Raw genomic sequence first — 27,923 nt, forward strand, 5'->3', positions numbered from 1 at the left:
TAAAACCTGTGACCATATTTAAGTTTCTAAGGTACCCAAGCCTATCGATCGCCGGAACTTCGATCGATGTCGATATGGTGGCGATATTATAGCGATAGTTTCCAAAGCATCGATCGTGCAAACTAGCTCCTAACCATCGATGCTATCGATAGTGCCATCGATAGTTTGACAGCTCTAGTTCAGCGCATAAATAAATAAAGTCGACTTGCCTCTGCTCGCGTTTTTTGGTGATCTTTTTTTGTGTTGCGGCTGCGCTTTTTGAATCTTCGGATTGCCGTGCAATGTGATGTTAAATATGAAGTGACAAATCCCGAACGTGAAACGATCGAATATCCCTAAAAATCGGATGAAATACGGGAAAACTCCACCAATCGCATAGCATAGCCAACTCCAACAACAATTCGGAATCGAAGCGACTAAGGAGAGTGAGAGTGAGAGAGAGGGCAAGAGAGAAGGAGACGAAGGAGAGTGGGAAGAAGGAGAGGAGAGGAGGAGGAGTGGTGCACAGAATGGATGTTGAAATACCTGTTTTGGCTGGATATCTTAATGTGCCGACCCAAACTGGATTTTCGCTAAATCGCATCTCGAAAAAGGTATGGAAAATCGCCGTATTCCCCTTCTATAGAGCTTCTCCGACTTTTATATATCTACCAAGAATTACCAAGATCTCGAAATCCAAGCTTTTTTCGAATTTTTACAAGTGCGTAGTTTTTTCAATAAACCAAACAGGACTTATGTGTGCCAATGTGTGCGTGTGTCTGCATACTTGTTGCATACAAATGAGCCCCACTGTGCGAGTGGGAGTGAGAGAGCGAATGCGGCAGTGCGGGAGAGAGCGAGCGAGGGGCTGACAACATACAGTTATGGTCAAAATAATGGCCATAACGATGATTTTTCCATGATTTTGATTATAATTTTTGATAAAAATAGTATAAGCTATTTTCGATCTTTATTATAATATTTGGTATCCTTCAACTATGAATTCCTACAATTAAAACATTCCTCCAAAAGGAACATCTTTCTCTACTTATTTTTGAATGAATCATGTCTTAATTTTACGACAAAATCAGTTTGAAGCACATAAAAAACCTAAAGTATTAAAGTAAAAAACAAAATTTATTTTTGTTATTTTCTTAATTTAGATAATACATTTTTTTTATATTAATTCATAAACATCACATTCTTAATACTTGCAGTCCTGACTTTTTACTGAATTAATTACTAAGGAAATAGTTGAAATCTAAGGATAAATAAAACAATATATTTTCTGGAGATATCATATTTCATATGATAATATAACTTGATAGAAAGCTAATAGTCTGACCGCCAATGTTTGGAGTTTCAGATGGCACACACAGCTGGGCGATTCATACGATTTCATGGTATTTGTGTTTATGTGCGACAGGAAATTCTTGAGCCAGCAGAAAACCGAGAAAAAGAGGGGGAAAAAGGGTGGCGCAAAGGAGGGGGAGTGGGGTCCGAGGAGTGTTCCAGGCCTTACTCCATTATGTAAGCCAGAATCTCTGCTTTCAGTATAGCCATTAAATCATCAAGGGTTTACCAAAGCACCATTTGAAAATACTTAGTTTGGAAAAAATCCACAGAAAAACCTCTATAACTTTTAAAAATCCGCAATGAGAGATTCTTTCCAAATATAAAAAAAATTTTTTTTTATATAGTACCAGGAAATAAATAAAAAAAATATATGATAGAGTCAGTCTCTCTTCCTTTATATATATTAGATAAAAACTAATTATTTTTCAAAAAGGCCCACAATCTTTATGCATGAATTTAAAAATAATACTTGAAACGAATACTGGAAACCAAATCTGTTGCACAAAGTACTTCTTATCTCGGCAACATTACTATAGCCTAATTTCTTTTCATTATATTCACGAATATAAAACAGAAACATATTTTTAAAACGTTACTATCATAAAGTCATTTTTATATACCAAAACTGAGCTAATCGTATCCCGAAATCCTTTGCAGAAGGCATGCAGTCGCTACTGTTTGCTATTCAAGGCCAGTCGCCATGGGATCGCCCGATTGGAGATGTGCGAGAGCAAGGAGGACCGCAACCCGAAAATGTTCACGCTCGAGAATTGTGTGAAGATCACGCAGGAACCGCCGCCCGAACGCCTCATCCACATTGTCAAGCGGCACGGAACACTCACATTGAGCACGAGTAGCGAGGAGGAGCTCAAGGACTGGATCACCGCCCTCCAAACGGTGGCCTTTTGCGACACCTCGCCATCGGGCGGAATCGGGGCCATCGAGGAGGACAACGACCTCTACTGCAGCTCCTTTGTGAGTGATCACCTCTTTATGCGTACCACAAACTTAAAGGGGTGTGTCGATTTTATTTAAGGCACACTAACTCGAAGAGGGATATCATTTCTTGACATAAAACCTAGGTTTCTTTGATTATTTTTTGATTATATAATTGCTCAGATTTGATTCTATTTCATTTATTATTTTAAATATTGTTTCAGATATCAATCGATTTAAATTTCTCTTAGTTTTTTCGAAACCGTTTGGAAATTGCCTTTTTTATGTTAAAGGAGTTATTTATATCAAAATTATAATAACTAACGCGGTTTATTTCGTTCCCAATATCGTTTAGTTTTAACCCAATTCCACAAAAACAATTTTTAGCTGTTTTTCTATAGACCACTTGCATACATAAAAATTTTATAAACTTTCAACGACTCTTCGACTTCTGGAGATTGCTAAAGAGTTTAGCTTTTATGGAACACATAAATGCTCTGATTAAGTTGATAAAGGTTTATCTGCCCCCTGATTACTTTATCCCACACTGCTAACTATTAAATTTGGTTAGACGGGGCTGCTAGTTACTAAAATTTTATTTGCGAGATTAAGCGATGATTAGCTGCGATGCTGGAATGGGCAGCATTTTACTTCGGGATCGTCGATGGTGCGTAAGGAGAGCCAGTGCTTGGATCCGGCGGTCTGAAGCCATTGTAGATAATGCACAAAGGAGTCAAAGTCGAGGCACTGTATCTGTCGGCAACTAAATCCATGATGATAGGGCGCCCGGCTATCGTAGATCCATGTGCGTCCATTTTTTTCGCCCCGTCTGTGGAACTTTTCTGGCGATTTGTGGCTAAAGTTCGGGATAAATTGCACTCGGTGTTCAATAATTGATCTTCATAGACCCCGAACTTACATGTCTTTTATAGCTTGGAGTGCCCGCTGGCGGATTATCGGAGCACCGGTCACCAAATGGAGAACTGGCGGACCATCCAATTGTTTGATCACAGACAACAGGGACACAAAGGGCAACAGGTGGAAGCGCACGGCTTCCATGATATCCAATGCATGGTTTTTCCGCTGGGGCCACTGGTAATCCAGCCAAAGGATGCCGGCTAAGAAAACCTAAAAAGAAGGATGTAGCGATACAGCGCCCGCAATAGTATCCAAATGATTTACGACCAGCTAAAACAAAACCCAACCTCCATTTCCGTATTCACAGCCAGTGAAGACAATCCCAGTAATCTTCGTACGGTATCCGCTCCCACAAGCAAAAACTCCTGGCTGGCGACAAACTGCAGAAAGATACTGCTCAAACGCGTTAGCAAACCCTCCTCCAGATGCAATCCAATCGCCTTGCTGCACATATATATGCATACTGCCTGATCCGGCACACAGGAAGCCGCATCGATTCCCCGCCAACAGTTGTCGATGAGTTCCTGGCAACCAAAGAACCGTGCAGCCCTAAATACCTCCATCAGTTGATTCAGAGACAATGTGTTGGACGGCTCCAGAGACCAACGATACATGGCCACAAAGGCTCGAGCGCTGATCATCGAACTGGGCAGGTGAAAGATATGCGAATGGGACAATTTCGGACGCCGGAAAAAGGACGAGAGCACTTGAAGCACCATCGCATAGCAATGGAATTGATTCTGCTCGACCATTACAATCAGATTGGGTCGTGCGTTTTTCCGAAACATATTTACCAATAGTTCGGCGAATGAAATGCGCGGCGGACCCGACGACTCCATCCAGAGTTTATCAAATGCCCGACCAACACTTTTCTCCGGATCCAAATTCATTACGAGTTGGTTGATTGAAATTTTCGGCGAACGTCGCCCGTTTCGATCGGTCTTTGATTCATTGAAAGTTAAGGGGTTTTCTAGTTGAAAAGGGATTTCGAAAAGTTGTTTTTGCGTTTGGTAGATAAAAAGATCGCTGCTTTCTGAGAATTCGTTGCTTTCAGTGCTCTTATCTTCGATTGTCATTTTCCCAAAGTCTTTTTTCTCCAGCTTCTCATCAGAGATTTCATCCTCTTTCTGTTTTTCTTCTTCAGACTCAGACATGGTTATTCTGTAAATTCTTTGGTTTCACGTTGAATTTCTATAATTTGTGTAGGTTTTATTTATTACAAAATAGATAAATAAAAAAAAATTGTCTATGTAATTTGTAAAACAAAGCCAACTTTTTTTGGTAAAACTAGCTACGAATATTTGCTACAAAAAGTCGTAAAAACTAAAATAGTAACATCATATTTTTATTAATTATTATTTGCTAATTGGTTTAATTACAATGGAAACTATTCAAAGTGTTAATTTTATTTCGTGGCAAAAACAAACAAATTGTAGAAGACGTGTTATAAGTGGTTTGCAAAATAATTTATCCCCTAAAATATCAGTCTAACTTAAAAATTTGGTACGTTTAAGGATCACTTGATTTAAAATCAAATCAAATAAATGAAATTAAACAATAAATATTTCCTTTTTTCCATAGCAGGATGGCCTATTTATCATTACGCTGATTCCTTCGGAGGCCTCCATTCGCTGCTGCATCGAACCCAAGACGTACATGCTGCAGATGACGCCCACAGAACTGCAGCTGAAATCGGAGGATTTCGGCGCCACAATCGCCATGTGGCCATATCGCTTCATTAGAAAGTATGGCTATCGCGACGGGAAGTTCACCTTCGAGGCGGGCAGAAAGTGCACCACTGGCGAAGGTGTTTTCACCCTGGATCACACCAATCCGCAGGAGGTATTCCGCTGCATGTCCGCCAAGATGAAGTCGATGAAGAAACTAATTAGCGGCGACAGTCTAAGCACTTTGGAGTGCGGCGAGAATCAATTTAGTGCGGCTGCGGGCATGGAACCCGGTTCGAGGAGTCCCCTGCCCCCATCTCCATCGAGTAATCCCCATGGCGGCGAGTTCGAGATCAATTCGACGCAAAGTTGCGTTTCCCTAAGGGGCTTCATTAGCTCCAACGATTCGCTAAACAACTTTTCGGCGGCCAGTGGTGGAAGTGGAGCAACGGCGGGCGGAGGAGGTGGTGGAAATCCATGCACCGGAGGAGGTATCACCTTATCCGTACCCGCAAACAGCAACAGCAAACACATTCCCAACAAACCGCCACGCAAACTGGGTGGAGTCAGCCCAACAACCCATTGTGATAAATACAGGAACATTGTTAAATATGAGCCTGTGGCCATAACGACGATATCCTCGCCATCCGCCACCTCCGATGCGAACAGTTCGGTGATACTGAAGCCCCTGGAGAGCCAGGGTGGTGAATCGATATCCCTGCCGGAAATATCACCCGATTTGCCGCCCGACTTGCCGCTGCGAAATGAGAGCGCCTCGAAGGCCCCTCCACCGGAGCGGGATTACGAGTGCATCGAGAACATCACGGAGGCGTGGCGCACGAGGGGCGTCGGCGATGTGAGGCACTGCGAACGTATGCCCATACTCTGCGATACCTCGGAATTTGTACGCCAGCGATCCGTTACGAAGTCCTCGGGAGGTCAGAGTACGCCCAAGATCATCGACATCGACATTGGCGAGGGTGGTTGTACTGGTAGTGTCACATCTATTAGCGAATCCAATTACGATCGCCTGGACTTTCTATCGCCGAACAACAAGACATCGAGTGGCTACAAGACCATTGTGAATGTCACACTGCCCGGCAATCGCATCCGTTGCAGTCCGCCGCCACCCAATGAATACGAATTGATCGCTAGTCCCGATACAGAGAGTTTCCGCAAGGCCGACGATAGTCATCTGGGATATGGGGTGCTGCGAAAGGCCAGCACCATTACGAACAACAATAATCTGGGAATCTCAAACAGCAACATCAGCGGTAACAGCAACATCAATAGCTCGACGGCCAACAAGGGAAACCTCGAGACTTCTGCCATCGATCATCGCAGTTACAATGGCCTCAACTACACGATCGTCAGCAAACCGAAGCGAGTGTGAAAGGATCTGGAGATCGAACCGGGTGCAGTGGGGTTGGGGTGGATCAGAAAGAGATAATCAAGGTTTTTAAATTTCCCAAAACTGTTACTGTTTCCAATTTAATTCAGCACACTAGTTGCCGTTGTAAAGATATATACAATTTGAACACGAGACCTCTAATTAAGCCGGTAATTCACAAACTATACGTGATAGAATAAGATGGGGTAACTTAAATATATAAACGAACCTTGTTCACCATTTACATATTTGCTATATTAAGATTCAATGTAAAACCGATCCTTTTCTCGTCGCCATGGTAACTTATGTAATGTTTTAGTTTAAATCCTACTATAACCTTACTTATTAGTAAGACATATCTTGTTAGAAAGTGAAACAAATAACAAAATCAAATCCAAATTGTCTGAGCATTGGAAACAGTAACAGGCCCATATTTTTTTTTGTATATTTTCATTATTTGCATTTTGAGTATAAGTGAAAAAGAAGAGACTGCCGAGTGCCTTACAGTTCTACAAAAAAGAAACAAAAAAACAAAAACAGGCTTGAGATCGAGGGAAGGGTTTCCTCCGAATCTCCGAGTCCCAGAATATGCCCTTCCCTTCGCCCTGCCAAAAACCATTCGAATCGTTCATCTTTTTGTACTTGTTTTTCGTTAATTATGTTAAATTCGTAATCTGTGATTGTATTGTTAATTGTGAAACTGTTAAATTTTAGCAAGCACTGCCCGCCACTTGATCGCACTCGAAGAATTCCCCTGCCCTCACTTAAAATCTAAAATTAAACACTAAATCGAATCCTGGACGCAACGAAAATTTACAAAATGTGTATGCAATTTGTGCTAAATATATGTGTTTTTGTATATTTTAAGAATATAGATTTAAAATACACTGCAGTTGTAAATGTTTCCGTTTATCCGTCCGACTCTCAAGGTTTTGCTGCCATAATCGGTTATAGAAATCCCTCGAATTGTTATTCCTATTCGTTTTTGTATGATACATCATATAGCTGCCATAGGAACAAACGGTGTAATGCCATAATCCCCGAAATCTCCCACACTAGTTGGCTCTTTTTTATTCAATCCTAGACTGTAAATATAGATTTCTTAAGTGTTGTTTTAATTGCACTTCTACTTATACCCCAAAAAAAAAAAACCCATAAACCACCCCATGCACATTCGAGTTCTCAAGCCAGGATCGTTGTAAACGAAATTTTTGAGTATTATGCAAAGGTCACAACAAAAAAAAATTAAACAAAAGGAATCGAAAGCGAACACAAAAAAATACCAAAAGAAAAATTGTGACGTACATTTTACTTAAAGAACATCATTTTTTTTACTTACTTTACGTTAACGATTATGACTATTGTAATTATTATTTTTTGTGTCTGCAAACTATTATTGTGTAAATAAAGACCAACAAAATCAAACCAATCTAATTATATGATTTTGAGTTCTCGAGGAAAATAGAAAAACAAATTTTAAATATAATTTTGTTCTCAAGTATGCCTGGATAAAAGCCTCAGAATCGTTTTGGCTTTTCAAACGATAACTGAAAATCGGAGCTAATTTCTGCTCTCCGTACTATTTACTCTAAATAAGTGATTTCGCGACTACACTACTTAATAAAATAAAAAAAAAACCAAAAAGAAGATGCTGCTACTGCGACGTTGTCCTAAATTAAATCTGCGTCCATGGGTTCGTCTTTGCTCCGCTGAACTGATACATAAGGTGATAATTTCCAATACTCCCTAAAGTTAAGATGTTTAATTTTTTAATTTCCCTATTCCAGGATGGCTTCATAGAGAAGTTGCGCCACAGCTTCGACGAGGATGAGCGCAGCAATTTGGTGGTGCCCACATTCAAGAAGGCCATGCTTTATCCGGATGAGATCGCCATTAAGGACATCACCGGGGAGTACACCTATTTCCAGTTGTATCTGGCCGCCAAACGCCTTGCAATTCAGATCTCAAACATTTGTGGTAAGTTATCTCCATTAAACGCTGAATATTGAACTTGACTATCACCCTAATTGTTCACTTATTTCTAAATGAATACCTAAAGTACCATACCTGATATCGTTTTCTTATTTAGTAGCCCCTATCAATATATATACCAATATTTATAACCATCGATTAAAAAATTTGTTGATAATAACTTGTCCAAAAATGTGTAATTTCAACATGTTTACTCAATCATGAATTAAATTAAATTCCAAATTCCTATTATAATGGGGTATTTTGTAAGGCTTATGACTATCTTTATTCCAATATTTATTAATTTGACAGTAATACAATTTCCTAGTTTGAATATTTTTACTCAATCGTAATTATTATAATTGCTATTCCACATTTTATCCTCAAATATGGTATGATCGATTATTAGGCCTAAACCTAACTATATCCCAGAATTCATATCATTTGGTTTATTAACATTATAATTTCCCCGCTTTGCAGGCAGTGCCTCGCTTTCGAACGTGACTTACTTGTGCTCGAACAATGCCTTGTGGGTCGCGATCCAGTGGAGCTGTTGGATCTCTGGCCAGGTAGCGGTGCCCCTGGAAGCTGGCCAGGCGATGGATCAACTGCAGCGCCAGGCTTCCAGCTGCAAGACCAAGCTGCTAATAGCCACTCCCGAGTTCGAGAACCTCGCCCAGGAGTTGTCGCAGGGACTGAAATCGGCCACTATCGTGCTGGATCACACGTTTGTGCCGACGGCGGAGAGTGTGTCTTCCACCTCGATGTATGCCAAGCAACTGGTGGGCACCCAGGGAGTGATCCTCACGGAGAGCACCCTGCCGAGTGACTTCTATGCCAAGGCACCGGCCATGCTGATCTATACGCCCAATGCGGTGAACAATCCCAAGCCGGTGCTATTGACCCACCGCAATATCGATGCCCAGGTGCGATGCTTGATCGGCAGTTGGCGTTTGGGACCCACGGACTGTATGCTACCGATACTATCCATGAATCGGATGCATGCCGCCTTGGGGGCAGTCTTAAATGTGGGCGGTAATGTCGTGCTGCAGCAAAAGTTTGATGGTCATAATGCCTGGAGTGCTCTGTTGGGCATCAATAGTCCATCAAAACAGCGGGTCACCCTCTTTTTGGCCATGCCCATTGTTTACAAGAGACTGATTGCTGAATATGAGAAGATGTTTGCGAAGGATTCGCGAATGGTCGAGTATATTGTGAACCATTGCCGGCAAAAGATCCGACTGATGGCCACCGCTTTTGCCCTGCTACCGGATTCGGTGTTCTTCAGATGGCGCGAGATTACGGGGCAGAACATCTACGAATACTATGGAATGATGGAAACGGGCTTGGTCCTGGGTCATCCCCTGGATGAGCCCCATCGCGATGGAACAACTGCGTCTTCAGCAGCGGGATCAGCAAGTCCAAGTAATGCCAGTGCCCTCAATGATTATCGACCGGGTACTTTGGGTGCTCCCCTCAAGGGAGTTACAGCCCGATTGATTAGCAATAAGGGTGACGAACTGATAACCTGCAAGAACGAACTCGGCGGAACTGTGGATCATGGTCTCATTCAGGCGGAGGACATCGGCGGCAATACGTCGTTGGCCCAAACCGTAATTGGTGAACTTCAGATAGCTGGTTCGCATCTGGTGTCCAGCTCCTTGGCCAGCAATAATCAGCAAACGGAACCGGAGAATGCCCAAGATGGTTTCTTCAAAACCGGCGACATTTGCGCCTATCAGAATGGCCACTTTTATTTCCTCAGCAAGACCAGCGATGTCTTCACCGTCGGCGGTTACAAGGTTTACGGATCGGAGATCAAAAAGGTATTGATATCGCATCCAAATATCAACGATGTGGCTGTTTTGGGTATACCAAATAAATTGTGGGGCCATCGTCTCGGCGTTATATGCATTGTATCGCCGGATGCGGATATTGATTTGGATGCGATCAAGACGTACTGCTATCGCCACTTGCCGGCCCACAAGTGCCCCACCGTCTTCAAGACCCTCGTGTCCAAATAAACCTATTACCAAAACTAGTCTTAAGTCCCGTCCTCGTTCTCGCGTCCTAAGCTACAAATTCATGTGATTTTTCGCGCTGTTATCCAAAAGATCTTTCTTTGTCATAATAATAATAATAATTTTCAATATTTTCAATTCAATCGATGAAAGTTTTTCTTTATTTTTAACCGAAATACAAAAGGTATTGTTACATTATTTGTAAATCAGCTTTTGAGAAATTGGTATGCCAGAAATATTTTTAAATTTGTAAATAATATCTACAATCTTGACGTCTTAACAAAACCATTTATTTGATGGAACTTCATGACATCGATTCGTGTACAAATCCTCCAAAAACATTTAATTTAAGCACATAGTGGTGGATACTGCGAGCTCAATCCCTTGGGACACTGACTGCCTGCTTTGGGGCATTCGCTGTAGGTACTGTGATTTATGACATTGGTATAAGCGTAATTACAGGCCAAATTGAATCTGAGGAACGCATTCAGGTTATAGGTAACTATGGCACAACCCACAGCATAACTTTGTTCGTTAATCAAAGCGGTCAGATGTCCAATCGTTCTGTTTAAAAACGTTGGTAACTTTATGCGATTTTATTAAAACTAAATAACTTACAGCGGATTGTTTTTGGGAAATATATTCAGGTCAGCGGCTGTGATGTGTTTTTCCTCGGCTGCCCAATTGTGAACTGCTAATTCGAAGAGTTCCTTTGCTGTTATCTGCATTTGAGCCCCATTAGATTGCCAGAATCCCACATTCATTAGATTCTGTCCGGATAGCCGAAACTTTTCGGTATTGCGGCAATTATCATGCTTCATAACACATCCTTTGGCATTGAGTTCTGCCAACTTTGCCAAGTCCTCGTTCCATTCAACTGTGGCCATTTTGCAGGCGATTCTTGGTATCTTCGCCTTGCCACTGGCCCATTTCTGTCTTACCAAATTTTGGGCGTTGATGAGTGCATTAATATCATTTTGATTGATTTTAACCACGGAGGCATTTTTGGAACAGGCGGGGCCAAAGGATTCGTTCAAAGGCTGCTTATGGGACATTCAAATATATCAACAAAATTGTATACATTAAAATTGTAGTGTTATTGAATTACTACTAATTATAGAATAAAATTGACCCAAATGATAATACAATTTTCTAATTATCTATACAAAATGTAGCTTATCAAAAATTTCACTTGTCATTTTGTATATACATTTTAATTTTTGTAAGCTTTTTGATTAAAGAGATAGTAAAAATAACCACTTATCAAAAAATTAAATGTTCGATACATATTTTTAAATATTAAAAGTCACTTACACACGCAATATGAGTGGTTCCTTCAGGACAGAGGTCCTTCCTACAGTAATTCTCACCCTGACAAAGGATCACAAGGCTTATAACTAATATTAAAAACTTAAAGGAGCAGCCTAACATCTTGCAACTTTTCTAGAAATTCAACAAGTGCAAACCTTTTTATATGCAGCGGAGTGTTTATCTCTGGATAATTTGCACGACAATAGTTGCAATTAATAAGTTACGACCCATTTTCAATTTAAAATATACGTTTTCAAGGGCGACAAAACAAGGAAAAGTAATAAATTTAAGTACCAATACATAAAACAATCCTATTAAAAATCGTAACATTTATTATTTATTTTAACTCATTCAAAAAGATGGTAAAACGTTAAACAAAATAATAAAAAGTTATTATTATGGAAATATTTTTTTTATTTTTCAACATAAAAGTGTTTTAACATTTGACATTTATAAAATATATAAGAATTATAAAGTACATAATTATAATATATAGTAAACTTTAATTTTAAGGATCTTCAGAAAAATATATCGATAGCTCGCAGTTCTGATAGATAACTTCTTTACAACACTAAAGGCGCGCATTCAAAAATTAAATAATAAAAGGCTAACCTAATTTGGGACAAATTAATCATTACGTAAACGGTTAGCTTTATAACAAAATGGAAATACAAGAATAGCTATCAGAATACCTCTTATCCCTCTATCAATGTCTATAATTTTTTTTGTTAAGTTAGCGATAAGTTTTGTGAATGTTGAAGGCTTGTTGTTGTTTACTATTTTTTTTTTTACAATTTTGTTTACGCACAATTTTTTGTGTTAACGTGCCGGTGGCAACGTCGACGTTACAAAATTACCCTTTTTCCACTCTTCTTCTTGGGAGCTAGATAAAGCAAAAAAAAAAATAATTGGCAGCTAAAAATAGCAGGCGGCCGCAAAACAAAAAACCATTTACAATTATGCTGAATGGGAGTTGTTGCTGCTTTTTCTGCACCAAAAAAAAATGTGTATTACTTATTAAATAAAATAAAAATAAAGCAACAGAAAGACAAAAATAAAAATACATACATATATCGAATATTAAACAAGGATCAAATTATTTTAGATTCTTTTTCAATTTTATAAGTGCAAAATTTATCAATACGGTTTTATCATAAAATATCAGATTCCAAATTGAATAACTTTATTTAGAAATGTATAATACACATTAGACCGATACGAAAAAACTTGAATTGCTTTAATATAAAGCTCAAATTATTAGGCGAGAAAATTAAATCAAATGATATGTTGAATATTTTTACATGTATTTAACTTATATAAGCCCCATATGATCATTTTTTCCGTGCGATGGATCTCTACTTGGCACTTAAGGAGCTTTCAATCGCCCGACGTCAGGGTTACACGCCGGTGTGGATTACACCAAAAAAACTCACATGCCTCTTGTGTTTGTTTAGATTTTTCACATGTTTTTGTTTTGGTTTCTTCTTTTTTTTTTGTTTTTCTGGGCCACGTTGTTGTTTTTTGTTTTCTTTCCCTTTTTTAGAATGCTGTTTGTGGTCGAAGGTCAATTGCACAAGCCCTAAAAGTGTGTTTATTGGTCATAAATAAAAGATTAATTTAATTAATTTATCATTACCGGCGAAGGCGAATGCGAGCGGCATAAATCTTTCAATTTTATAATTCAAAAACAAATTATTGACCTTACTGTAATTAAGATTATAAAGAAAATGGCAATTTTTCAGTTATATCTTAAAGACAAACTATCTTTCTTTTATAAATAGTTTCTATATTATTTGTTCTTATTTTATTGGGTCTTATCAAAGATAGCTCTTTAATTAAATTTGAGTTGCCTAAACTAAAATTTATTGGAGATTAATAAATTATTAAAACGTTACAAAAATTAAAGGAACACATTTGAGCTACTATGTATACAATAATCTATTACAATTTAATATTCTAAAAATCTTCAGTTTGCATGCATTAAAATCTTTAATAAAATTAGAAAAACAATATAAACGATTACTAGCTTATTTACCAACCAATAAAAAAAATTGGTTGCCAAAAGTATAAATATTTATTTATTCAATAGAGGCTCTAAGCAAAACCCTTTACCTTAAGTGCTTCTCAAACTGTAACCAGATTTCATGGCTTTGTTTACCCGCTGAATTTTCGGGTCCCAATATTTACCAAACATTTTCAAAAAGCAATTCCAAATTTCCAAATCTATTTGGTGTTTGCCTTTTTCATTTTCATTTCGTATTTGCTTTCTGGCCTAATCTTTACTTTAAAGTTGGGTTGGCTTTTATCTCTCGCTTTTGGGTTTTGTAACCCGCGATGGTCAGAAAGTCATGTGTTGTTATTTTTATTTTTCGATGTTGCTATTGTTTTTGGGGGTTTTATCAGCCATTATAAGCAGGTCGCTGATAAGGCGCCCGTCAGCTGTAATTTAATTGAGTACACTGAAAAAAGAAAAAGAATTTTACTGGTACCATTAAAATAACGAAAATAATTTATATATATTTTTTTAAGTATTAATTTATAAGGTATTAATTTATTCATATTGAAACGACTTATGTTTATGATTTTGTACGATGTACAATAATAGATGAGATCATTTTTATTTTCAGTGCCCACAATTATTTGTAAAAAGTGGGTAGTACAATACGATTTCTGATTTAAACTGTAAACTGGATATACATATTATATCACATTCATTGGAATGTAAATAATCAATTTTCCTAGAAAGTGTTCAATGTTTAGTGAAGTAAAATAACCTCAACTTAAATATGTTGTTTTGGTATAAATATTTTCTTCCGTGTATTAATCTTTTCAAGAGAGTTCTAGAGTCCCAAAGTGTTTCCACTTAAAAATTTAAATTTAAAATTAGGGAAATTGAAAAACCAGGGAATAACCTACGACAACAACGAGAAAAAGGATGCGTTGCAAGTGGCACGTAGTCGCAGTTTTTTTCTGTTTTTTTTTGTTTTTCTGGTGGTGCAGGCAACTGGAAAACACACACGCACACACACCAATGCACGCGTCGCAATTAAATTTTATGTCATTTTATGTAAAGACGCAGCACGACATCTCTGCCAACGTCGCTGCCTCTGTCGCCGGTGTGTCGACGTGCCAAAATCCGCATACTGAAAAAAAAAACTAGTCAACCCAAATAAAAACAACCCTTCTTCTTCATGGGATTTGGCACTAGAAAGTACCATACTTAACCCTCTAAATACGCAATTAAATCAGTCTTCGGAAGCGCCAAAAATATGAATATGAAAATAGTTTTCATACATTTTTAGGAGTATTTATCGTTAGAATTTAAACAAGAAAGAAAAACTTCGGGCGGAGCCGAAGTTGATATACCCTTGCAAAATATTATGTACATTATATTCTCCAAAATTATTCATATGATGCATTCTTAATACTCATAAAAAATCCCAACTTCCTAACTTTAAAAACACACGGCATTTCCAATCGTTCAGTTATATGGCAGCTATAGGATATAGTCGGCCGAAATTTGATAGGTCGGATTGATTGGCCAAAAATAAAACCCAACTTTCTAACTTTACAAACACCAAAGTTATGGCATTTCCGATCAATCAGTTATATGGCAGCTATAGGATATAGTCGGCCGATCCCGTCCGTTCCGACTTATATACTGCGTGCAAAGGAAAGAAGGGTGTGTGCAAAGTTTCAATTCGATATCTTTAAAACTGAGAGACTAGTTTGCGTAGAAACAAACAGACGGACAGAAGGACATGCTTATATAAACTCAGGAGGTGATCCTGATCCAGAATATATATACTTTATAGGGTCACTGCGTTGCACACTTTTGACCAAAATTATAATAACCTCTGCAAGGGTATAAAAATATATACAAATTCAAGTTGGCATAACTCAAATTGTCGATTACTAAAACTCATTATTAATTTTCAACCAACAATTTTTGTATAGTGCTTTAAAATCCCTGCGTAATACTTCATCTGAAAATCAAAAATAAATAAATTAACACTTAGCACTTAATTATTAAAGCAAATACCTCAAACTATTATAAATTTTTGTTAAAATAAAAAAATAAATAAAGAAAACATGGTGGTTAAAAATAAATAAAATATGTTAAGAAGTTTTTCTTAGTTTTCATTTTCTTAAATATTTTTTTCTGTTTATTTATGAAATTAGAAACATTTATTTTAAATTTAATGTGCTATATAATTTTCTGATAATTAACAATTAAGAATTTGCATTTAAATCGAACCATGTTACGGTAGTAAACATTTAAGAGAGTTAAAACAGCTTCCAACATCAACAAAAATATAATTTCTCACATGTTGCTGCTGCGCTGTAGTTCTTCTCTTTTCTTTTTTCTTTATTTTTTTTATAACTTTTTTTTTTTGAGCCGGCGTTGGGGCGCAACACGTACGCCAAAAACTGAAAAGCAGGGAAAACAACAACAGCAGAATCTCTCGCACACACGCACATCGATTTAAATGGCGTTGCGGAAATCTGAAATGGCATTAAAACTGTGGAACTGGGGACCTTGAAAAGCGCGACAAGAAATACTAGAAACGTAGAAGCTTAATTCACGAAAGAAAAAAAACAAAAAAAAAATCGAAGAGCATGGAGCACAAGGCTTCCCTTTCGAGACGAGACGATCTTGTCCAATATTCTCGGGCACTACGCATCGCACACGTGTGTGTGTCAACAATGGGCCCCCCATTCCGATTAGATCCCCCGGCACACGCCCAAAAAAACATGTATAAAACAGCAGGGGAAACTTGGGAGTGGACTTACAATTACAATACAGTGGGCCCCGCCTACGGTAGAAGTCAAAAACTAGTCATTTTTTAAAAAGTAAAATGCTTTCAGGCAACCCATTCTTAATGGGGCTTATAATTTGACCCCATACCTTAAATTAATGTTTTGAAACGCTCCATTAATATGATATGAATTAAATAAGTCAGATAGATCCATTTTCTAGAAGATTAATGATCAACTATGTTATTAACGTATTATTAAAAAAGGGATTTATTATTAAGAACTACATTGTATGATACCGACTATTTGAACTAATAATTATCTATTATTTACATGCTTGATAGATCAGAACCAACAATTTACAATGTTACTTTAAATAATTTTTGTAATCAGCGTATAAGAAAAACTAGCAAATTAAACTTTTAGGTACAAATGTAACATTAATATTTTTCTATTAATGTCTTAGAAAAGATCTAAATATATTCATATAGCAGCTTTGCGAATATTCACTGTACTTTTGCACCTTTTTTCGCGCGCGCTTTTTTATTACGCATTTTAATTTTGGGCAATTGAAATTTTTGGGGCTACTTACTTGGTAGATGTTAGGTGGATCGTGGGTGTAATAGTAAAAACTCTTTGTGACGTCATTAGACAGGTCGTGTGGCTCCAATTTGCTGTTTATTTTTTCCAATTTTCACCCTATGTTTGCATATGCAGGTGCAGCAGCAAACAGAATATAATTTATGTATTTGTAGCGGGCGCATGCTAAACTGCACACACTCTATATACTATATGGTATATCACATTCGACTGGGACCCTGTTTTGGTGGTCATATGTTTGCAGTTGTTTTGTGTTGCTTTTGATGTCCCTGGACCTGGCGTTACGTGACGGTCGGAAAGTCAGCAGACGGCCGATGCGCCGGTTGTTCTCGCACACGTCCACCCCAGGAGAAGTGACGTTTATGCGGGGTCAAGGGATATCATGATCAGTAGTTATTATATTAATATTAATATAATAATATTTATTACATATAATTATCTGCTAAAATAGAACAGTCTTGATTTTACAACTTCTTTAATGAAAAGACATTTTCTATTATCAGTAACTAATTGATATTATTCATCTCAATTCCTAAGCGTTATTATAAATTTAATTCGAATTGAATGTTGTTGTTGAAAATAATTTCAAATAAGTCAAACAAAAATTAAAATTTACAACAACCCAGGTTTTCTTGTTTAGAAAGTTTTTGTAGGTCTAAACTGATTTTAAAATCAAAGGTTTTCACAGTTCTTGTAACCTTGCTTGGTTGAAGATATCACGATTTCGCATACGCATAAACCGCTTTGGAAACTTCCCGGCCAGCTCACATGTTTCGGTTTTCTGTCTGTATTTCCAAGTTTTTGCCTCCGCAGAGTGCAGTGCACTCTCTGCCGCATTCAAAACGGTAAAGTGGGGGGCCTTCGATTTTTATTTTGTACATAAAATGTTGCACTTCTTGGCGGGACCAGTGCTTTTCAAACTGTTTGGTGGGCCTACGGTTTTATGGAAAGCATTGATCTTGGTGGCATGTGAAATGCGATTAAAACTTCCATGATGATTGGGCATTAGTGTACAGCGATCTTGATAATTCCCTTTAATTTTCACCGGCCACTGATATCCATTCCAATCGCGTCTTCTCATTATTTTTTTTGTTCGTTTTGTTTTCGATGCAATGTTTTTGGGTCCAAGTCCACTGGCGCTCTATTTGATCAAGACTATTATACAATCTCACACTTACACCTATGTACATATGTACACACATACATATGTAATAAGTGGTATGGGTGTCTACAGCGGAGGTACCAATAATAGGAGTCTTAAGGTTTATTGAGAAATGCATTGGTAAAGTTATTTGATGGATACATTTGGACAACTAAGCTATTGTTTTAGAATATTTAGATTATGTAAAAACATTTTTTTTCTTAATATTTATTTTCAGTACCTAAGGTCCTATTTACAAATTGAAAAATATTTTTGAATTTATTTTTGATATTATACGCGTACATACATATGTATGTTTCTCAAATACTGAAAAAATATTTACAAATTAACAAGTCTGTAGCTATGTTTCATGTTTTAAAAAGCCTTGTAATAAAACTATTATTTCTACCTCAAATGTGTCTGTAAACATGCGTTTTCGGTGGGGCAATGAAGTAAGTAGAACAGAAACGGAAAAACAGAAAAACCGAGACCCAAAACTCGCTCACTATTTGTGCGTGTGTATGGGTGTGTGTGCATAGGGGGTGAGGGGTCTCTTTTTGGAGGGTGAAGAGGACTGAAGGGTGACTTGGGGCATACTGTATTGGACCGACAGTTTGTCACACGCATCGACCTAATTACGCACTTTTTGTGATATTTTGTTTTTTAATTTTTGTTTTCGCCTTCATTCGCTTACATTATAAATGGATATTTGCTGTGCCTATGCGTTAGTGTCAATTTATTTATATAATGCATTTTCCATATAACAATTAATAGAAATTCTTTATTTAAGCGAGGTTTGACAGTCATTGTGTTTTGTTTTTGTTTATTTTTGCTTCTGCTTATGCTCCTTCTTCCTCTCCTTTTCTTCTTCACTTTTTCAACCGGCTTACACGGTCTGCTTGCGAGTGTATGTGTGATTACATACAGCAATGGTCGCAATAACAGTACTGACTTATAACACATTTTTTTCAACATAATGTAATTATAATAAAAAGTCAATTTTTTTTACTTTAATGGTTTGTTGGTGTTCCAAGTTGAATTATAGTTTGATATTAACAAAAAAGTAAAGTAGATCTTAACCTTCAGTTGTAAAGGATATTTAGTTAAAGTCCCATTCCAATGCAATACATTTCTTTATTTGTTTCTATTCAGTACACACTTTTTACATAAAAGTTTGAATTTGGTGTAGAAGCTCTTCAAAATGATTTGTTTTGTTTTCCAATAAATGTAACAATTAAAACATCTTTGAAAATGTTCGAATATGGTTTTTAATGATTTTATTTTCAGAAATGTAACCATTTACTATTATTTTGGTCACAATCGTATGCATATTGTCTGCTTCTGGTAACAATTTCCAAGTAGCAGCTTGTGTAGTGCCCCGCACCCTTCTTATGCTACCCTCTTCATCACACATACACAGTCGCACACCCGCTCACACACACTATGAAATACCGCTCTGCTTTTACAGACGTCGACGTCGACTTCTTTTCTTTGCGCATTGATGGTTTTCAAAACGAATTCGAACGCTTAAGCGAACGGTTGTGTTTCCTCCCAAGCAAAGAAAAAAACAATATTTCAAAAACAAAAAATTAAAAACCCAGAGAAATCGAAAAAAGTTGTTAACGAACGAAATAGTGTAATAAATTAAAGCGGACAAAAATAAAAGAAAACATTTTTTTGTGGTGCATCCCAAAAAACCGGTTGTTAAATGCGCGCTGCAATAAAAACAACAAGAAATAAACAACAAAAACCATAAAAGAAGCAACGTTGCACATTTTCTGGACTGCTGATAAAACTGTAAAAAAAGAAGCAAAAATTTAAGAAAATTAAAGAACATTAGAAAAAAAATCTGAAAGAAAAACAAGATGGCATTCTCGATTGTGAGCCGCGGTATTTTGCGCACTTCGAGAGAAATTCTGGAACGCAACATGGCCGCAACTGTCGGCGCTCTTCAACAGACTACCACCCCGCCCCCGAACACGCCTATTTCGCACAGTGACTGTCATGTAAGTGCATCTTTTTTTTCCCGGTGTATGCGAGTTTTAAGTGACGATAATTCAATTACCAGAAGAGCTCCAAAAAAAAAAAAAACAGGTCACAAAATAACTCATTTAAAATGATGGGGTTTCAAAACAAAGATTTTAAAATATATGGCCGAAAAAGAGTTAACATGTATGTTTAAGCAAATGTTTTTTAAGCAGGGGCTTAAATGCAAAAAATTACATTAAATTTTCTTAAAATATATATTTTTCAAACAGTTTTTCGAAAATAAATAAGTGACAGGATCTATAAACAAATTCCTTAAGAACAGCTTTACAAAAGTAAACTCAAAACAAAACTGAGAAGTAGAATCGCAATTCGGAAAACAGCAAAAGGGGAGTGGAAATATAGATAAAGAGGAAGAGGGAAAATAGAGAGGAGTGGAAATGAAGAATGAAAATTGGGAGAGAGAAGTTTACGAATTGAGGCCAGTGGTAAATAAACTGTAAAGGTATCTCTCAAACTGTAAGAGCTCTTACAGGAAATTTCAATTTTTAATGCCAATTAATATTGACCACTTTTTTTACCAAATGAAAGTTAATAAATCTCTACATTTAGATCCCTAATATATGTATGTTCTCCTTAGTATATTCCGATATTTAGATCTTATAACGCCGACATGCTACAATTCATATTTGAGGTGTGTTGATGATTGAGGAAAATGGCAAAATGCCTCAACGATCAATCAATAAAAGGCGCAGCAATTTAATCAATCAATAATAAATTAGAAAAAAGGTGCCGAAAGACGCATTTCCCTTAATAAAACTAATACAAAAAGACACAGTAATGCAAACAAAAGAAAATTATACACAAAAAAATTTACCAGAAATGTTTCAATCAAGTTGAAAATTAATTATATTATTTATTGCTTAAATTATTCAAAAAATAATCTTAACATTTTATTGCAATTTTATATACATTTTACCAGGCAATGTAATTTGTACAACTTTTTTTTGCTAGGGTAAGCCACCATTTCTCATTTCTATGTTTCTCATTTCTCTATGTTTGTGAGCTACATATATTTGCATACATTTTTTGGTTTCAAAACAAATGTGTTATGTTATTCACTCAATGTAAAACGACACCAGCTATGCCAACATCATATTTATTAGTATTTTCCCTGTGTGTTCAGGTGAAAGCTAGTTTTCCCCACTAACAACACCCTAACTTTCAAAGTCTGCAAACTGCGCAAATTCTGTGGCAGGGAAATCTTGCGCAAAAGCATTGGATGGGAATAACAAATAAAGGGACTTCCTCCCCTTTTTCTCTCTCTCCCCCCGGAAAAGAAGTTTTAGAGTCACAGGAAATGATTTTAGTGATGAATTCTGCTTGCTTTTTTTTTCGCGATTTTTCTTTTTGCTGCTGATTAACATTGACCTGTTGCTCGACTTTGATTTTTATTTGCCGCCTCTCTGCATCTTCTTCATAAATCATTGGCATTGTTTTTTGTTTTATTTTCTTATGATCTAAACGTGTTTTTTTTGTTATCGAGACGCGCAGACGTTTAAATGAAAGGAGGCCCGTTTTTCGCATTCATTAATTCGTATTTTGGAGAAACTTGTTTACGAGAAAAAACAAAAAACAATCCAAAGTTCGTTTAACCAAACGAAGCAACTGGAACCGAAAAAGGTTCCCAAAACACCACAACAATAAGTGTGCGGGTCTGTATGATAATGGTGTATGTGGTATATGATATCATCGTCGTCGGCGGCTGCCAACATCTGTATTTGGATTCTTTCTTATCGAGCCATTGAAATTCAAAACGTTTACAAGAGTTTTCGGTCTCTTGTAATTAAAAAAGAGCAAACTCTTTATCGTTTTCTAATGGCATTGACAGAAGCTGTCGAACAGATGATGGAAAAAACATTTCTTCGAACTGGTATTTGGCATCTATTATTATCTTTCTAAATTTTCAGTGTTGCAATGTTGTGAGGCATTTGTATCTTACTTAAACATATTTTAAGTTCTGTGTATTAAGAAAGTACGATTTTTTTCTTATGATTAAAAGTTCGGTTTTAACAATGTTGTTAATATATGGTTACTTTTAAAATGTTTTATCATTTTTGTTTTTGTCTTTTTCTGGCCTTTTATAATTCAACTGTTTTTTTCAAATATTCCGAAACTGGTTTCTTATTTATTGTATTAATAGTGTTACATGATTCCCACGTGGTTTTTTCCCCCCTGAGAGCCTCTCAAACTGTAAAATAAATTCAATGCATAAATGTGACAGTCACTCTCGGCACTTTTTTGGGGCAAACAAAACATGAAAAACTCGTAAAAACCGATAACGAATAGGGTTTAGAATTGTTTGGTGAGTAAACAGAACTGACCTTAACAATGGGAAAATAACAACCAAAACAAAAATACGAGAGAAAAACAGCAGTGCGCTGAGTTGTAATTAAAACATAATGATTGCTTATAGGCCGAAGGGCATACAGCCATATCAAGCAGCAACAAAAAGAGCATTCAGAAAAATAAATAAACTTTAACATGGAGATTGGGTAATATTCTATTGTTAGGGTACCAGCCTATTCTATTATAAACATTAATGGCAACAATTAATTATAATAACTATCTTAAACTTTAAAAGGATATTGCCTACTTGTAGAAATTATAATTAGTTAAAGCTCCAAAAAGTAGAAAGCGGCTTACTTGAAGTTAAATAACACAGCAAGTTATTTTTGTCATGGATAATAGTATACAAAAAACAAGTAGGGATTTAATTGGTTCCCTAATATTAAGTAAATACCTGTTATTCTTACATAATTGAGGCCTCTTATTTTTCATATTTAATTGACTTATTTCTCTTTACTTTCTACCTATTTCAGCGCCTTTTCCTGGCAACCGGTGGCAATATCTGTGGACATGGAGCACACTCACTGCTGTGGCATCAAATGCCAACTGCCGTGGTCCAGGCCGTCCGTCAATATTCAAAGAAATCCGCCGGAGCGGCCAAATTGCGACGTGAGGTGGAAAGTGATAGCGATTCCGATTCGGACGATGAGTTCGAGCGTCGTCGCCAGAAAATGGATTCCAAGCGCAGCGAACGGGTGAGTGAACTGCTTGAAAAACGCATAAATATATATTATATGTCGGATATATAATCCATAAAAGAGACAAGCCAAGAAACGTGTTTCGAAATTTGGTTATCGCGCTCAATGCCGTTTTTTGAACCTGCTCTGTGGTATTTAAAAATATCTCTAACATTGTAACCTGGTTAACAGTGGCCAGTTAACAGAGGTAACCGGTCTTGAAGTACGGCCTACTTTAAGATCAAAGCACCAATTTAGACTCATGCACACCAAGTTACAGCTTTAGGTTACAAAAATTAGACTTTATTTATATACAAGCTTAAATCTCAAAATTATTTTTTTTCAAAATTCTACACGTAAACAAGCAGTATTTTAGGACCTTAAGCAGTTCACGACAAGTAAAGCAGTATATTGTTGTGTTCTTTGAAGGAGCTTTTTGGAAAATAACACAAGCAGTATAACCGTGTCCTGCGGCTTAAAAAGCATTTCATAAAAGCAGTTCAAGGAAACAACAAGCTTTAAAGCTCTAAGTCCTTAGTCCTTTTTAAGCAGTTTACAAAAATAAAGAAAGCAGTTTTAAGTTTTAATAAAAAAGCTTTTAAGGATATTGGTCTATTTTAAATCAATCATATTCTACATACTTACAGTTAAAAATAGTAAAATAAATTAATTTCGATTTCTGTTTCATATTTTTAGGGCGACTCTGCCTTCTGGCGCCGCAAGATGCGTACTCTGCACCGCATTTTGGACGTCAACCACGACGGCGTCGTATCCTTTGACGACTTTAGTTTGCTGGCCAAACGCTTCAACGATCTGGGCCATTTGACCCCAGAGGTCGCCGCCGAATTCAACGATGTGATCAAACATACGTGGGAGGAGCAGTTCGGGGAGATTACCCCCTACAATCTGGTGACTGCCGAGCAGTTTCTCACCGATCTGCACCATCGTCTCAACGACAAGAAGATGGCCAAGCGCATTGGTCGCTTCCTGCCCTATTTGTTTAAGGTTGGTATGCTCTCATACCCAAAGAGCTTAATTAAACCATTAAATGCTTTTTTTTTTGGAAAATTGGCGATATCATTTGACTTTTAAGACATATCTGAAACATTTAACCTGAAAAATTCCATATCAATTGATTTATGTAACGATTAAAGTTTAACTAGAACCCTATCTATTTTTCATATAGAAGAATTCTTTTATGAATACCACAAACCAATCAGTTTTAAATGCGAATTATTTACAATTATTATTTCAAATTAATGGATTAATTAATGTGTCTCACACCTTTGATTTCATTATTATAAATATAAATGTTTTGTGTCTAAACGCGAATTCTTCATCATTGTATATTCAAATCTCATTCGTAAAACACCGTGTTTCAAGCAATTAGTAGCTAATTTTCATTGCTTTTTCGCTCGTTTGCAGGCTGTGGACTTTGATCACACTGGCCATTTGGATCTCGAACAATACAAGCTCTTCTTCCGCTGTCTGGGACTGACCGAAGACGACGCTGCCGTTTCATTCGCTGTGATAGACAAGAACGGCGATGGCCAATTGTCGCTCAAGGAGTTTGTGCATTTGGGCCGCCAGTTCTTTTTAACCGAGGACGACTCAAAGATATCGAAAATGTTCTGGGGACCGCTGGTGGCCGATCATTGACGGGTTGCAGTCACTGCTGTAGATCACAATACAATCACAATAATACCAGAAAATCCGTTCTACAATCTAGACTATCCAAATCAACGATTGCATAACCAAGAAAACGTCCGATGCCACAACATCGGCAGCAATAACACCATAAAGCCAATGCTAAATACATTAAAATCGACAACGAAGATGGCCAATAATAACAATGATGATAACGATATAAAGATAATGGCCCATTCGTTGCCAACTCGCGTGCAGGCGGCAGGCGGCAGTTGGCTAAATCTACAGCATGTGGCGCCGCATAAATCGGGACCAATGAGAACCATGATGACCAACACCACCACCACGATCGTTATAAGGAACATGAGCATTTACGACTATTTACGCCAACATTTGTGCGGATCGAAGCGCCAGCGCTCGACCTTTGAACCCCATCCATCGTCCAATTGTCCCGCCTCCAAATTGCGAAAGCACAACTTTAGCAATTACCAAAAGGAACGGGAGAGGGAACGTGAAAGGGAGAGGGAAAAACAGCATAAACATAAAGATCACCGATCCAGGGGCAGACCATCGATGGATGACTACGATATAAGATTCTTTTTCTACCTTAATTCGCTAATTTTATTCACCATGTCGTGCAGTCGTCAGTCGGCCGCCGAGGGCGATGACCTCAAGCACTTTATTTGCGACCGGATCCGGAAATTCGATCGTTTACGGCGAAAGGCCAGAAAGCGCCGGAAGCGAAGGCCCAAACAACAACAGCTGACCGAGAATCAAATGCACCTCTAAACACTCGGAAAGCGGAGCTACTACATACTACACATGCGCAACCCTATTTACCATATACATAATCGATTATTTTTTTGCCTAGTTAAGAGTTACGTTTAACTGATATATTACACAATACAGCAAGCATGATATAACGGAATAAAACTGATTTTAAAATGTACGATTAATAATACGAACAGAGTTTTTAATTCTTTGGGAGTAAGAGGTCTTTGAAATTATATCATTATATATCTTGTATATGAATTGAATTCTTTAATTGTTCTTTGATGTGATTTAACTATATATTTGTAATATTCAGTTATTGACATTATTGTTTCCAATAATTTCCGAAGGACATGATTGTGTACTGCAAATGTAATAGAATTACACAGCCCCCGTTTTCATTTTCCCCGATCGCAGGAAACCCGTCTCCACATTTTTCGCAAATTGCATGCAAATGCAAAAAGGCAAGCAGACGGTACTTCCTCCCATTTTTTTTAGAGTTCTTTTTTCTTAATTTTTTCCCTCACTTGGCATCTGCGGCCACATATCATTATGTAAGCGCCAGCGAAAAGGATTTGCGATATCAACTGAAAAGTGTTTAGCTGGATGTTACGACCCTACAAAAAAATGGTACCTAAAATGGGAGATGGGTCAAGCAAAGTTTCTAATGCTCTTAAATATTATTACATTTTTACCAAACAATTAACTTACAAATACTTTTTTTAAATATTAAAAAATACTATTTGAAAAATGATTTTTATTATTTAAAAAATTTGTAAATGAAGGGAGACATAAATGAGGCAAGATATCTGGGAAGTAATTAATTAAATCTTGCAATATACACACATGATAATAAGGGAAAATATATTTGTTTAGATGATATAAACCAAACTTGACAATAAAATTAAAGTTTTATATTCGAAAGGGTTAAGAAAAATAATTTATGATAATTATATATTATCCAAAATTAATTTTCGCTAGAGGAACCGTTTAATTTAGATAGCAATGTGTATTTTGCAGGTTACCAAGCTCCGAAACTCCATGGATAGGGCATGAAAAAGAATTACGTTGTGGAAAAGGGCAAGAAAAACTTGTCGCGCGTAAATCTCTGTGATGGCAACCTCCCACGGTCGTCTAGGCTGGCTGACCAGAGCTCATTATGCGCATTTGTTGCTGGGCTGGAAAAAAAAATAGGGGGCTAAGGATGCTACGCCCATTTCTTTCCTCTACTTCTAGTCCTTCTCAAACATTTTTTTCCAGCCCCGCAGCCTCATTTTCCCCGCTCCTCTGCTCGTTTTTTATTCATTTGTAGCTAATAATTTTAATGCTATTCAAAATTATGTTGCAAAAAAAAGAAGCGGTAGAAAAATGGGGGAGTGGGTTGAGTGGGTGATGGAAGCCATGTGAAAGCATTTTTCGGGACCCCTCACACACACGAGCTCGGCGCTTATAAATTGCATTTGTATCTAAAAGGACATTAATTTTGGTTGCACAACAAAAAAAAAATGTGTTAACCCAAAAATGTTAGTATTTCTTTAAAGTTTTTTTTTAATTTAAGTCATTTGGCAAACAAAACTTATTCTAGAGAATTGTATAGAGAGTTTTTACAGATAAATAAATATTAATTTTCTATATTTATAATTAAAATAATATTTTTCCCTTCCAAATTAATAGGTTGTATTAGACCCTGATAAAATTACATTTTTGTTTACAATACTTCAAGTAACTAAAACGGTTTCAAAATGTTACTGAAGTTAAGTATTTTTCGCAGTGCATTTGCGGGTAAGTCTGTGTGTGCAAGCAGAGCCGTCGTCTTTCTGTCCCTTTTGCGCATTTCTTACTCGCTTCAATATTTTATAATTTAAATTTTTTTCCTTCCCCCCATTTTTTTAATATTTTTTTTTGGTTGTGCCACGCACATGACGACCATCGCTAATCCTTTTGCCTCACATATACTCTAAAAAAAATCACACACACTTGCTCTGCTACATCTTTCATTATGTAAATGCACGCTTTACACAATTTTTTCCTATGCACTGTCCACTCTGGCAACCCCCCACCCCCAAACCCCATTTTTTTAGCATATTTTTTATTTGCCAACTTGGGATTTGCCAGTGTGTGGGTTTGTGTGTCTATATGAATAAAATATATATCCCCCACACACACATGAAACTGGTTAAGTACATATGTAACTCGCCTTCGCCTCGTCTCCTCCACTAATTTTCATCTTTTACTCTTCTTCGCTTGATTTTTTTATGGTGCCACCCACTCAGTCCACTTTTTGCCATTTCAACGTGTTTTATCGCGTTTTAAGAGCAGTTTTTAAAAATTAAAAGCACGTCCTAAGTCCACATTTGGTCAACAGCTGCTGTTCAAGATGGAAAA

General features: G+C 37.0%; 6 protein-coding genes and 1 long non-coding RNA gene across 10 annotated transcripts; 4 read left to right on the plus strand and 3 right to left on the minus strand.

Moving 5' to 3' along the window:
• Positions 1–157: 157 nt before the first annotated feature.
• LOC108047642 lies at positions 158–7,680 on the plus strand. 2 transcript variants are annotated; one of them, XM_017127923.2, is made up of 3 exons: positions 158–593; positions 1,993–2,310; positions 4,771–7,680. In XM_017127923.2, exons 1-3 carry the CDS (start codon positions 510–512, stop codon positions 6,247–6,249), a joined length of 1,881 nt encoding a protein of 626 aa, XP_016983412.1. In that variant the 5' UTR covers positions 158–509; the 3' UTR covers positions 6,250–7,680. The 2 variants fall into 2 exon arrangements, with proteins under 2 accessions (XP_016983412.1, XP_016983413.1); XM_017127924.2 differs by having other exon boundaries at positions 4,774–7,680.
• Positions 2,850–4,667, minus strand: LOC108047645 (actin-binding protein IPP-like). Of its 3 annotated transcripts, XM_017127927.2 has the most exons (4): positions 3,984–4,666; positions 3,477–3,929; positions 3,191–3,399; positions 2,850–3,127 (listed from the first exon to the last, which is right to left on the minus strand). In XM_017127927.2, the coding sequence occupies exons 1-4, from the start codon at positions 4,341–4,343 to the stop codon at positions 2,890–2,892; spliced, it is 1,260 nt and encodes a 419-aa protein (XP_016983416.1). In that variant the 5' UTR covers positions 4,344–4,666; the 3' UTR covers positions 2,850–2,889. The 3 variants fall into 3 exon arrangements, with proteins under 3 accessions (XP_016983416.1, XP_016983415.1, XP_016983417.1); XM_017127926.1 differs by having other exon boundaries at positions 3,477–4,666; XM_017127928.1 differs by lacking the exon at positions 2,850–3,127 and having other exon boundaries at positions 3,289–3,399; positions 3,457–4,667.
• An 83-nt stretch (positions 7,681–7,763) lies between the features above and the next one.
• LOC108047644 (malonate--CoA ligase ACSF3, mitochondrial) lies at positions 7,764–10,381 on the plus strand. Its single transcript, XM_017127925.2, has 3 exons — positions 7,764–7,972; positions 8,034–8,223; positions 8,698–10,381. The coding sequence occupies exons 1-3, from the start codon at positions 7,895–7,897 to the stop codon at positions 10,239–10,241; spliced, it is 1,812 nt and encodes a 603-aa protein (XP_016983414.1). The 5' UTR covers positions 7,764–7,894; the 3' UTR covers positions 10,242–10,381.
• A 125-nt stretch (positions 10,382–10,506) lies between these two features.
• Positions 10,507–11,686, minus strand: LOC108047646 (antigen 5 like allergen Cul n 1). Its single transcript, XM_017127930.1, has 3 exons — positions 11,553–11,686; positions 10,857–11,278; positions 10,507–10,802 (listed from the first exon to the last, which is right to left on the minus strand). Exons 1-3 carry the CDS (start codon positions 11,667–11,669, stop codon positions 10,586–10,588), a joined length of 756 nt encoding a protein of 251 aa, XP_016983419.1. The 5' UTR covers positions 11,670–11,686; the 3' UTR covers positions 10,507–10,585.
• A 1,024-nt stretch (positions 11,687–12,710) lies between these two features.
• Positions 12,711–17,227, minus strand: LOC108047628. The gene is made up of 3 exons (XR_001769444.1): positions 16,900–17,227; positions 13,662–14,008; positions 12,711–13,128 (listed from the first exon to the last, which is right to left on the minus strand). It is a non-coding gene; the product is annotated as an uncharacterized LOC108047628 (long non-coding RNA).
• Positions 17,228–19,545: 2,318 nt separating this feature from the next.
• LOC108047659 (sarcoplasmic calcium-binding protein) lies at positions 19,546–25,726 on the plus strand. The gene is made up of 4 exons (XM_017127946.2): positions 19,546–20,054; positions 22,917–23,138; positions 23,817–24,125; positions 24,546–25,726. Exons 1-4 carry the CDS (start codon positions 19,914–19,916, stop codon positions 24,777–24,779), a joined length of 906 nt encoding a protein of 301 aa, XP_016983435.2. The 5' UTR covers positions 19,546–19,913; the 3' UTR covers positions 24,780–25,726.
• Positions 24,957–25,556, plus strand: LOC123037947. Its single transcript, XM_044460825.1, has one exon. The coding sequence runs from the start codon at positions 24,957–24,959 to the stop codon at positions 25,554–25,556; it is 600 nt and encodes a 199-aa protein (XP_044316760.1).
• Positions 25,727–27,923: the final 2,197 nt, after the last annotated feature.

The sequence above is a fragment of the Drosophila rhopaloa genome, unplaced genomic scaffold (assembly GCF_018152115.1).
Source record: "Drosophila rhopaloa isolate 14029-0021.01 unplaced genomic scaffold, ASM1815211v1 contig_3, whole genome shotgun sequence".
Classification (NCBI taxonomy): domain Eukaryota; kingdom Metazoa; phylum Arthropoda; class Insecta; order Diptera; family Drosophilidae; genus Drosophila; species Drosophila rhopaloa.

What these genes read in the sequence shown, in the direction of transcription:
- LOC108047642 (XM_017127923.2), top strand. Translation starts at nt 510, where the DNA reads ATGGATGTTGAAATACCTGTTTTGGCTGGATATCTTAATGTGCCGACC. An exon ending in TAAATCGCATCTCGAAAAAG is followed by an intron (nt 594 to 1,992) that starts GTATGGAAAATC and finishes AATCCTTTGCAG; the next exon opens with AAGGCATGCAGTCGCTACTG. An exon ending in ACCTCTACTGCAGCTCCTTT is followed by an intron (nt 2,311 to 4,770) that starts GTGAGTGATCAC and finishes TTTTTTCCATAG; the next exon opens with CAGGATGGCCTATTTATCAT.
- LOC108047645 (XM_017127926.1), bottom strand. Translation starts at nt 4,343, where the DNA reads ATGTCTGAGTCTGAAGAAGAAAAACAGAAAGAGGATGAAATCTCTGAT. An exon ending in CTGTGAATACGGAAATGGAG is followed by an intron (nt 3,400 to 3,476) that starts GTTGGGTTTTGT and finishes CCTTCTTTTTAG; the next exon opens with GTTTTCTTAGCCGGCATCCT. An exon ending in CTCCAAGCTATAAAAGACAT is followed by an intron (nt 3,128 to 3,190) that starts GTAAGTTCGGGG and finishes CCCGAACTTTAG; the next exon opens with CCACAAATCGCCAGAAAAGT.
- LOC108047644 (XM_017127925.2), top strand. Translation starts at nt 7,895, where the DNA reads ATGCTGCTACTGCGACGTTGTCCTAAATTAAATCTGCGTCCATGGGTT. An exon ending in CCGCTGAACTGATACATAAG is followed by an intron (nt 7,973 to 8,033) that starts GTGATAATTTCC and finishes TCCCTATTCCAG; the next exon opens with GATGGCTTCATAGAGAAGTT. An exon ending in TCAGATCTCAAACATTTGTG is followed by an intron (nt 8,224 to 8,697) that starts GTAAGTTATCTC and finishes CCCGCTTTGCAG; the next exon opens with GCAGTGCCTCGCTTTCGAAC.
- LOC108047646 (XM_017127930.1), bottom strand. Translation starts at nt 11,669, where the DNA reads ATGTTAGGCTGCTCCTTTAAGTTTTTAATATTAGTTATAAGCCTTGTG. An exon ending in GAACCACTCATATTGCGTGT is followed by an intron (nt 11,279 to 11,552) that starts GTAAGTGACTTT and finishes TCCCATAAGCAG; the next exon opens with CCTTTGAACGAATCCTTTGG. An exon ending in TTTCCCAAAAACAATCCGCT is followed by an intron (nt 10,803 to 10,856) that starts GTAAGTTATTTA and finishes GTTTTTAAACAG; the next exon opens with AACGATTGGACATCTGACCG.
- LOC108047659 (XM_017127946.2), top strand. Translation starts at nt 19,914, where the DNA reads ATGGCATTCTCGATTGTGAGCCGCGGTATTTTGCGCACTTCGAGAGAA. An exon ending in TTTCGCACAGTGACTGTCAT is followed by an intron (nt 20,055 to 22,916) that starts GTAAGTGCATCT and finishes TACCTATTTCAG; the next exon opens with CGCCTTTTCCTGGCAACCGG. An exon ending in TCCTGCCCTATTTGTTTAAG is followed by an intron (nt 24,126 to 24,545) that starts GTTGGTATGCTC and finishes GCTCGTTTGCAG; the next exon opens with GCTGTGGACTTTGATCACAC.
- LOC123037947 (XM_044460825.1), top strand. Translation starts at nt 24,957, where the DNA reads ATGGCCAATAATAACAATGATGATAACGATATAAAGATAATGGCCCAT.